The sequence below is a fragment of the Cottoperca gobio genome, chromosome 16 (genome assembly GCF_900634415.1).
Source record: "Cottoperca gobio chromosome 16, fCotGob3.1, whole genome shotgun sequence".
In the NCBI taxonomy this organism is placed as follows: domain Eukaryota; kingdom Metazoa; phylum Chordata; class Actinopteri; order Perciformes; family Bovichtidae; genus Cottoperca; species Cottoperca gobio.
In genome coordinates this window covers 2,605,342-2,616,495 of record NC_041370.1, presented here as the reverse complement: position 1 = coordinate 2,616,495, position 11,154 = coordinate 2,605,342, and the positions used below count along the sequence as shown (strand labels likewise).

Sequence of the window (11,154 nt, the reverse complement as noted above, 5' to 3'; positions counted from 1 at the left end):
ACTAGATAATTATCTATCAACTGATAATTACACAAACACAAAGAAATAAAGGTAAATGTTTGTCGGATTATCATGTCTGTATTTTAATTAATATTACAATAATTTAGAAAATGAATCTTATCGTTATAAAATGATATAGGGTACTCTTGCTCTTTAAAATACAGATGCTCTCTTTTTGTTATAAATACATTATTCCTTATTGAAACAAGCAGCTTTAGAATAATATTTATGAAATAAATTAAATATATTTATATATCCTAACCTGCTACATATCCCTTTTACAAAATAATGTATATTCACCATCAATAAAAGAGTGAACAAAGTAAAATGAATTAAAGGGGTATACCGTATGTTAGGTTGTATGTGCTGTTTATTTGTTTTGGTTGCTTCCACGTGACTGCCAGGAGTTATTTCTGCTCGGTTACAAACGTTGCCACAGCCCTTAAGATAATAATTACCTTGTTCCCAGGCTGTGTCTTACAGCGGACTAATTAATGGATAAACTTTAAATGTTTTTGTCAGTTGTGAAATGTTTGTCCTGCTCCCTGCTTGTGCTCCGAGCCTCCAGTGAAAGGAGGATTAAAGGAGCAACTTGCTCTTGACAGGGGAGTAATTATAATGTGACACCGGCCTTTGAACCTGACAGAGACTCAGCTTTGTCATTGGAAAATTCTATATTTCTGTATTATGCCTTAAATTAGGCTATTAAAAAAATAGGATGATATTAATTTAATTATTAATCTTATTTTCACAATGTTTCCTGACAGCAAAACATTTAATCATTGGGTTAATAATAATAATAATAATAATAATAATAATAATAATAATAATAATAATAATAATAATAATAATAATAATAATAATAATACGTGTTTTATTTGTATTTTCTGGAGACAAAAGAGGAACTATAAAGTAGATTAAACGGTGTTAGTGCGCTCACTTAAACAAATACTTAATAGGCTACATGGTAACAAGTAGCACGTGCTCACATGTCCGTGCTGGTCCAGTTCGTTGTTTGTCAGTTTGACCTTCTCGAAGGAAACCATTTGCTTCACGAGCTGCTCTCCGGTGAACGGGGAGTCCGGGTGCACGTACAACCTGCCGGGGGAGAACACACGGGGTCACGTCCTCCACTGTGATTGGCTGAGAGGCGTTCGAAGCGAATGTTCGAGACCCAATCAGCGCAAGACAGGAACAACATGGAAATTATGTTATGATTAAAATAAGTATGACATCCGCGTGTGGGGATATAAATCCAAATGTGGCATCATTGTCCTAACAGAATTTCTATTTTACATCATTGTTACTCCATTTTGATCCGCTTTTCCCAGAAATGTGTTATTAAACAAATCATTTAATTAACGTGTGTATGTTCTGGGAATTGTAGTTTTTACCGGACAGGATTTAAAAAAAAAAGTCTACTGAAGTCCCTTCATATAACCCCCATACACAAAACGGGAGTCCCAACATTAAGCCAGGAAAAACATTTTGGTGGAGAAATCTTGACTCCCTTTATTTATTTATATGTTGCTAAACTTAAAGTTAAATTAGCGCAGCCTATTGAGTCTAGAATAACTTCCCATTAGCTAAAACCTCCAAATGATCAGGAAGAAATATGGATGAAATGACCGAACTGTCATGGCCTGGTTGCATGGCATCGTGACGGCTTCAGCTGGCCTGTAATTGACATCTTCATAACATCAATCAGCATGGCATGAATGTTCCCAGATGCTTCCTGGTAAAGATTTAATTATTTAATCGGTCTCCATTACGGTGGTGGCCCAGCTCGCGCAGCTGTTTGATCCCCAGCTTTTCTTCACCATGTTCAATAAAATATAATAAAAATCATGTTTTGGGGCAAAGTAGATCCAGCCGATGAATTGTCTGTCAGGTAGTCTAACATCAATTAAATTAAGCATTGCTATAGCCTTGACCCTTGAACAGTTGTTAGAGCCTTTCACAGTCTCTCACTGCGCCATGAGAGGTGTGTGTGTGTGTGTGTGTGTGTGTGTGTGTGTGTGTGTGTGTGTGTGTGTGTGTGTGTGTGTGTACCTGGCGGGCAGAGGAGGGTCGGCCTTGCCGGCCACCAGCCAGGAGGAGCGGTGGTAGGCGTACCGGTACCGCTTGTTGTCCACCGGGACGATGTCCATCAACACGATGTATTTGGAGTCCTGGTCCACCCCGGAGAAAGAGACCCGGATGGTGGGGAACATCCTCCTGATGGAGAAGTGACAGGCGACGTTATTATTATTATTATTATTATTATTATTATTATTATTATTATTATTATTATTATTATTATTATTATTATTATTATTCTTATTATTAGTAGTAGTAGTAGTAGTAGTAGTAGTAGTAGTAGTAGTAGTAGTAGTAGTATGAGTAGTATGTGGCTTTATGGTGGATTAAAATCGAATGATTATTGCCGAGACCTTTTACTGAGATTACCTAAAGAATCTCGTCTCCTCTCAGAAAAGAACATTCTGACCAGACACCAATAGAAAAGTATATTATTTTTTGTTTCTTGTATTTTTTTATTGTTCTTGTTCAATTATTTGTACATTTTATTTCCTAAATTCTATCTCAAAGCCTCGCGGGATTACAATTCGAGTGGGGAAATAGTCCCATATATAATATTTATTTTGTATTTGTTGGCTCAAAATGAGTCAGATTACTAAAGTTAAAAAAATATAGGAATGATCCAATTAAATACCTATTATTGTACTTTTGTTAACTGTACATCGCAAACCCCCTCCACGTCGCTAAAACTGCATGACCTCATTGTCTCATCGGAGCTGCAGCCCGGATTGCATTTACACGTAGGCCACGCTGTGCAGACATACAGGCCTAATGTAAGGCTGTATAACTTTATGAAACAAATAGATAGTTACTTCACATCCAGTCGTGTCTACTGTGCTTTTATTTCAGGATATAATGACGTATGTTTATTTATTTATTCATTCATTCATTTTAAGTGCCCCTCCAGCCGCTGTGGTGGGTGTATGTGGCCTTATATGGCCCTTTCGCTTGTTCCTTTTTCACGGGACTGTAAGGTCAGTGAAACATTAGATTAAGGTGTGGTTATTACACACACTCTGCAGTGTGTGTGCAGTGTGTCTGCAGTGTGTGCACTGTTTAGATCGCTGCAGATGAGCGTTAGAGGAAACTCTTATTTCATATATCTTTTAAACTTGCAAGCTGAAGATGTGACAGAGACCCTAACACCACAAGAAGACAATTAATGTTTTGCTTTTTATTTTATTTTTTACTGTTTATTTGTGCTAACAGCACCATTTCTCACTTATGGTATCTTTATCATTCCAAAAATCCTATATATCTAATTTAACATTTATTATTTAGGCTGTTATTTTATAATAACAACAATAATAATAATTAATTGTATTATTAGTTGTATTGTTGTTCTTAAGTCATCTTGTATACGACTATAGGCTACATGATAAAATAATAATACTTAGAATAAAATAAAGACAGCCGGTAGTTTACCTTCCAGACTTGGTGATGATCATCTCGGTACCGAGGTCGTGAAATTTGTCCCACAGCTCTTTGGTCTCCAAGGTGCACGAGATCTTCGCCATCTCCTCGCTAGGGATGCCGGGATTGGTGGGGATGAGCGGCTCCGTGCACACCGCGGGCGCGCTCCCGCTGAAGTCTCCGTGCCCATCCAGGGAGGACAGGTCCGCCAGAGACTGCTGGTTGCAGGACGACTTCTCCACAAATTGTTCTGTTGTTGTTGTTGTTGTTGTTGTTGTTGTTGTTGTTGGTGGTGGAAACAGAGAAATAAAGAGTGAGGATGATTCTAATTGTATTTTCATTTATTGTCATCAATGAATAGATGCATACATGTTGGTGAAGCAGTGACATGCAGTTTACAATATAATAAAATAGTCTATCGTCTAATTTAGGCTTTTTTAATATTTCCTTTTATTCTTATTCTTACTATATAGGTCTCCGGGTAATGGGAAATAAAAGGGGATAACATTTGAGCCCTGCATTTTATATATGGCATTTAAATCTATATTGTTTATCGTTACGACACGTATTACAATTTCAATCAAATTACAAATATGAAAAGCAAATAAATAAGTAAATGAACTGACTGGTTCTTCTTTTTTATTATTTTTAACAGAGGCTAAAAAATAAATACATTTTAAATGGGCCGCAGCATCCCACGATGAGTGAATGAAGACTGGAACACTTTGCAAAATAAACATCACAAAGGTTCCTTATAAAACTTAAAATAACTTTCACATTGATGTTCAACGAGCTCCAGTGAAGTGTCAGGATTTATTTTATGTAAAATTAAGATGATCCACAAACACAACCGAGAACTTCAGTCCTCTTCTCAACCTTTCGAAAATATTTCCCTTTAATCATAATTAATATCCTAAAATAGAAATAGTTCCAGTTTAACAATCAAACACTGGTAAATACAACGAGCTTTATATTTATTTGTGAAATTATGGGGATTTTCTGTCTCCTTATTTACTATTATTATATTATATATATATATATATATATATATATATATATATATATATATATATATATATATATATATATATATATATATATTATATTAGTATCCAATCGTTCGTCATAATTTATTTGCATCATTTGTTTTTCTCAGCATGTTGTAACACGTGCATCCCTGAGTTATTATAAAACAGATTATTTATTACAGTCCTATCTCTTCTTCCTGCTGTTACAGTGGCTCTGTGTCTTCACTTCAATCCCTCATTAACTTTCAGGCTTTTTGCGTAAAACAGCTGTAATCTTAGCAGCAATTCACATGATTTAAACTCGAATTAAGTTTTCTGTTTGACTTCATCCTCACCCAGAGGCTTGATGGTGTTCTCCTCCGTCTCCTTGTCCTTATTGGGCTTCCCACTGGACATCAGGGCGGCTATGGAGAAAGCATTTGCCCGGGATGAAAGCTGCGGTTTCGGGGATGACGTGTACTCCATGTCGGTGAAAAAAGCTTGGACCAAAATATTCCCCCTTTAAATAAAAAAAATTAATACAAAATCCTCCAGAAACGCTCCCCCCCGCCTGCTTTCTGCTCCAAGGAATAAGCGAAAAAAGAAACACAGTTTGTCCACGAGTGTTTCGCTCTTTGCGCACAATCTGCTCGATCAAACGGGTAAATACTCGCCTCTCTGGAAACACTTGTTACTGCCGATGTGTGCGTCTGGCTGGCTGCATGGTGAAGGAACACGGAGGCGGACTGACTCCACTGACTTGTGCGCGTCCTGCGGTGCCAGATCTGAAGCCGGCTGGTCTTTGGGAGGCTTCAGTCCAAGTCAGCCTCCCCTTTTATAATTCCAGTCTGTCCTCCAATCACTGCCTCTGCTTCCACGTCACACTCCCACTGTCCCACAGCAGCTCTGATACCGAGCAGCCAATTAAAAAAAGCTGAAGCTGTCAGAGGCTTTCTGTAAGTCAAAGATCCCGCAGAGTGTGTGCTTTAAGAAGAACACTATGAGTTTATATACCGGGGTGATGACAGTGGGACATGACCAACTAACAGTGAGGACACTATTATTATTTGCACAATATATAAGAGGGAAATAAAAAGTGGAATTAATGTTTGTAGCCCTCTCGTGGACCCCTGGAGGGCCCCAGACCTCATGTTGGGAGTCACAAACCCAGAATGTCAACAGCAGAGATGTTTGCCTAAGATGGTGCTATTTGATAATTAATGGCAGCAGTAAGGAGATGATGGCAGCTTCACACATTTTAATTCAAGTCCATCACAGACACAGATTCAATATGATATAAAACCACAAATCCCCTCGTGTCAGTGTCACCAAACAAATTCACAGCTCTGTTTAGAAGCTGTTGACTTCCAATGAGTGTGTGTTACTGAGGTGTCCCAGCAGCTCCTGCTCTGTGTTGCATAATAAAGCAAGTGGATCAACACATCACGTCACCACGTCTGCAACATCTTTTCTTCTGCATGAAAGTACAGTGTAATAAAATAATCTCTTGTATTCACTTTCCAGTACACATATTATTAGCTCTTCACATATAGAAACAGGCATGATGATGAGGCATGATGATGAGCTCTTCACATATAGAAACAGGCATGATGATGAGCTCTTCACATATAGAAACACGCATGATGATGAGCTCTTCACATATAGAAACAGGCATGATGATGAGCTCTTCACATATAGAAACACGCATGATGATGAGGCATGATGATGAGCTCTTCACATATAGAAACAGGCATGATGATGAGCTCTTCACATATAGAAACAGGCATGATGATGAGCTCTTCACATATAGAAACAGGCATGATGATGAGCTCTTCACATATAGAAACAGGCATGATGATGAGCTCTTCACATATAGAAACAGGCATGATGATGAGCTCTTCCATATGTAAGTCATGAACAGTGTGCAGGATCACGTTCACACGTTCACCTCGTATCAACAACTCATCTCAACAACAAGAGTCTGTTTCCAGGTGCAGGTTTTCTGCAGGGAAGTGTTGGTGTTAACACTCAGGGAGCACAATCACGTGTTTCAAAGTTAGTGCCATTGTTTTGTTGTCCCAGTGCACATGTGGCTCTTTAGATACAGTTTCCTTCTTCATCCTGTTTCCATCCGTTTTAAAATGAAGGTCTTCAGTCAAAAGTTACACGAGAGGGAGCGTTGATTCTGCTTGTTGCCCTCATTATGTGGTATGAGGTGTGTGAGACCCTTAGTAACTGTGAGAAATGCCATTACAACACACACACACACACACACACACACACACACACACACACACACACACACACACACACACACACACACACACACACAGAAAACCTTATTGAGTGCAGGAGCAGCAGTCTTGGGTTAATCCGTTCTATGACACACACCAGTGAGCCCCTAATCTTTAACACACACGCACACATACACACACACACACACACACACACACACACACACACACACACCACACACACACACACACACACACACCACACACACACACACACACACACACACACACACACACACACACACACGCACGCACACACACACACACACACACACACACACACACACACACACACACACACACACACAGACACACACACACACACACACACACACAGCTCTCACGTGACATCAGGAAATGCACATTATTTCTAGGAGGCCTGCTAACAATAATAAGTGCTCTCACAGTAGCAGACAGTCGGTTTGAATGGTGCCAACAGAGCGGCCTGCAGAAGGGTTATCGAGCTGTTATCATCTTAATACCGTCTTTAGTCACTCGCTCAACTTCATATCAAAGAAGAAAGCTCTCCAAACGGATTAAAGAACTTCCTTACTTTGCTGTTCACTTGATAGGGACTGAATCCGGTCTAGACGTCACCTAAAGCGAGGCCGTCTTTATCAAGACAACATGTTGTTTCCTCCTCGACACGACTGATAGGCACCGCTTGGTTTACAACAGCCAGTCAGAGAATCAGAATCAGCTTCATAGAGCACGTGCGCGTGTACACACACAAGGAATTCCACTCCAGTTTTACGTTTCTCTGAATGTTATTTACAGGACAGGCAGGACAATTAGCAAAAAGATAAATAAAGATAGAGATACGGAAACATAAACATAGAACTGTTTACATGCAAGCAGGTGAAACATATCTGTGTATAAATATTATATATAAAAGGTCAGCACACAATGTCTGTATACAAAGTCAGGTGTTTCTGCAAGTTGTAAACAATCACATAATCACTGTGTTACAACTTTGTACACCTCTGTGTATACATAATACACTTTATTCTCATGCATATACATTTACTACATTCAGGTTTATGCATTTGCACTATTTTAATTTGTGAGCTTTATTTATAATGCATATTTAATTTGTATCGTTGGAGAGACGTTTAATTTCTGCCTCTGTAAGTGTTGTGCATATGATGAAGACTACATGCATATATATGTTTATATCCAGCGTGCATGATTTATATTTAACAGTGATGGGTGATACGTGCAAGTACGTGTTTTAAACTGTACATCCTTTTATAAATAAGTAGATGTGTTGTTGTTTCAGGCTTGTTGACACTATATGACTGATTTAACTTCTAACTGTTTTAAAGTAAAGCGAAATGTTTAATGGTGCGAAAGAAGTCGAAGCTTACGAGGCGCACTTGAAGGCATCATGTTTCCAAAAACGCTGACTTCAGATATCTTCTAAAGGTGTCAGTGCGTGCGTGCGTGTGTGTGTGAGGTTCACCTCTCGTCCTCAATGTCACTCTCTCTCCTCTCTGTGAGATGGAGGCTCACATAAACGCCGAGCCAGAGATCCGCGGAGCAGCTAAACCTGTTAGGAGACTCCTGAATGCAAATCCTGCTGCTGCAGATATTTAATAAGAGACCTGCGCTGGCAAATTCGATTACGTTTGCAATTGCCAGTGGATAATGTGCTAAAAGCTTTCCCACTTAAGCGTTACTCCTGACTGAATATTATTCACACTTTGAGGGGCCAGTGCAGCCTTAAAGAAACAGCCGGCCTGAGAGTGAGCCGCAGGAAACAGATGGTGCACAAGTGAATACAGGAGGAGGCACAGATCTCACATCGTTTTATTATATTATTATATTTATTATGATGCTTCACAACTGACTTAAAACAAATATGCACTTTTTCTTCGTGCTTTTATAATATTAATGTCTAATCCTGCACATTGTTTTATCAGCACAATCACAGTCTGATTTATAACAACTATGAAGCTGCCAGATCCCAAAATACAGGACAAAGGTTCACAGGTGTCGATAAAAATGTACAAATATTTAATCACTCAACATATTATTATAGAACTGTTATAAACAAAATAATGTTTCCGTGTTTAGAACAGAAACATTATAATAAATACATCTATTATACAGTATATTTACATGTCAAGAGATTTTATCCCAAATCATGTATATTTATATATACCAATAAATATATATCTATTTATATATCTATCAATATATCTATCAATATATATATCTATCAATATATATATATATATATATATATATATATATATATATATATATATATATATATATACCAATAAATATATATATATATATTTATATATCTATCAATATATCTATCAATACATATATATATATATATATATATATATATATATATATTTATATATCTATCAATATATATATATACCAATAAATATATATATATATATATATATGTATATATCTATCAATATATATATATATATATATATATATATATATACCAATAAATATATATATATATTTATATATCTATCAATATATCTATCAATACATATATATATATATATATATATATATATATATATATATATATATATATTTATATATCTATCAATATATATATACCAATAAATATATATATATATATATATATGTATATATCTATCAATATATCTCTCAATATATATATACCAATATATATATATATATATATATATATATATATATATATATATATATATATATATATATATATAGCATGTATATGTATATATCTATCAATATATTTATATATATCAATAAATAATAGAATATATATATAAATATGTATTCATTGGTATTTATATATAGATATATATATCTTATATAAATATACATGATATATATATATATATATATTATATATAGATATATAAATATATATATATATATATATATATATCAATATATATATATATAAATATATATAGTATATATATATATATATATATCAATATATATATATATATATATATATATATATATATAAATATATATATAGATATATATATAATAAATATAAATATATAATATATATATAAATATATAATATATAAATATAAAAATATATAAATATATAAATATATAAATATATAATATATAAATATATAAATATAAATATAATATAAATCAAAAGGATCAGTGTATTCACCAATAAATGTACACTTCCTTAAAGTAAATATTTAACTTCTTTGTCTCAATTCTGTGTCTCTTAAAGATGATAGAAAGGTGTCGATAAGACTCATCCCATAAAACTCTTTGTTTATCAAAAACATAAAGAAAAGACGATTAATAGCACAAAATCAAAACAAAGTGTTTCCATTAATGTTTCCTGATGCTGTTAAAGGTTAAACATTAACGATGTTTAGAAACACCCAGAAAATGAAGCTGTGTCGTCAAACAATTCAAACTTGATTTGGCTTTTAATATTTTTTACTTTTATTTAAAAAAGAAAAAGTCCGTTCCTGTATTCATCTTTATGGTTCCATTAGCATTAACGTCAACATTTACATTTCCTATCTGTGCATTTACAGTATTATGTCTCTGATAAACCAGTGAAGATAAATCAACTTGTTTAAGAGAAATAAATGAGGCAGACATCAGGACACATACAGCATCGACTGGGAGCGTCACAGAGTTACATTCAAAGCAGGTGAAATGATTTGAAATGAGTTTATAACCTGCAGAACACGTCATGTTAGTTTTTAAAACTGCAAACTCGATTCAAGGAAAATGTATATTGTGTAAGAATCTCTGGTTGTGTGAGTGGATTATAAGTATGTTCAGTGTGTGGCAGTGTGTGCTGCTGCCACACGCCAGTGTCTCAGATAACAGGATAGGTGACGGCTCACCACGCTGAGCGCCTGCGAGCTGCAGCACTCAGGGATATGACCACGAAACCATCTGAACAATTATTCCTGGGGATAAATGGCCGCGGCGTGAAAAGGTCAGCAACAAACGACAGCCAATTCCCCGCAGAGTGGAATCTGAGGAAAAATAATCGCCCCGTGATTGAATTGCATCCTGGGACATTTGAGCCACAGTAATGAAATGGCTTGTTGTTGTGACCCGACCCTTTCACCTCCCTGACGATTCTTTACCAGATTACAGAGCAGGCAGCAGAGGCGACTATTTGCCTACAGGAATACATTTAATATATGTGCATAGGTTTGTTTTGTCAATGTAAATCCCCATTATCACAGATACTTGTGCATATTACACGCCGGCGTTCACCTGCGGGTCTGCGAGGCCACAGAGGGCTGGCGTCTGAGGAGAGACATTTATGCCTACAGGTTTAATATCCGCTCTTTAAAACGAGGTTTCAGCCACACTAGCGGCTAAAGTCTGCA

General features: G+C 36.0%; 1 protein-coding gene across 1 annotated transcript in view; it reads right to left on the bottom strand.

Moving 5' to 3' along the window:
* The window catches only part of tbx20 (T-box transcription factor 20), a 9,599-nt gene extending 4,614 nt beyond the window's left edge, over window positions 1–4,985 (bottom strand). The window contains exons 1-4 of the mRNA XM_029452034.1: window positions 4,856–4,985; window positions 3,505–3,742; window positions 2,053–2,217; window positions 990–1,098 (exon numbers count right to left, since the gene is read on the bottom strand). Of these exons, the coding sequence (XP_029307894.1) occupies window positions 990–1,098; window positions 2,053–2,217; window positions 3,505–3,742; window positions 4,856–4,985 (642 nt within the window). The remainder of the gene's footprint in view (window positions 1–989; window positions 1,099–2,052; window positions 2,218–3,504; window positions 3,743–4,855) is intronic.
* Between the last annotated feature and the right edge of the window lie 6,169 nt (window positions 4,986–11,154).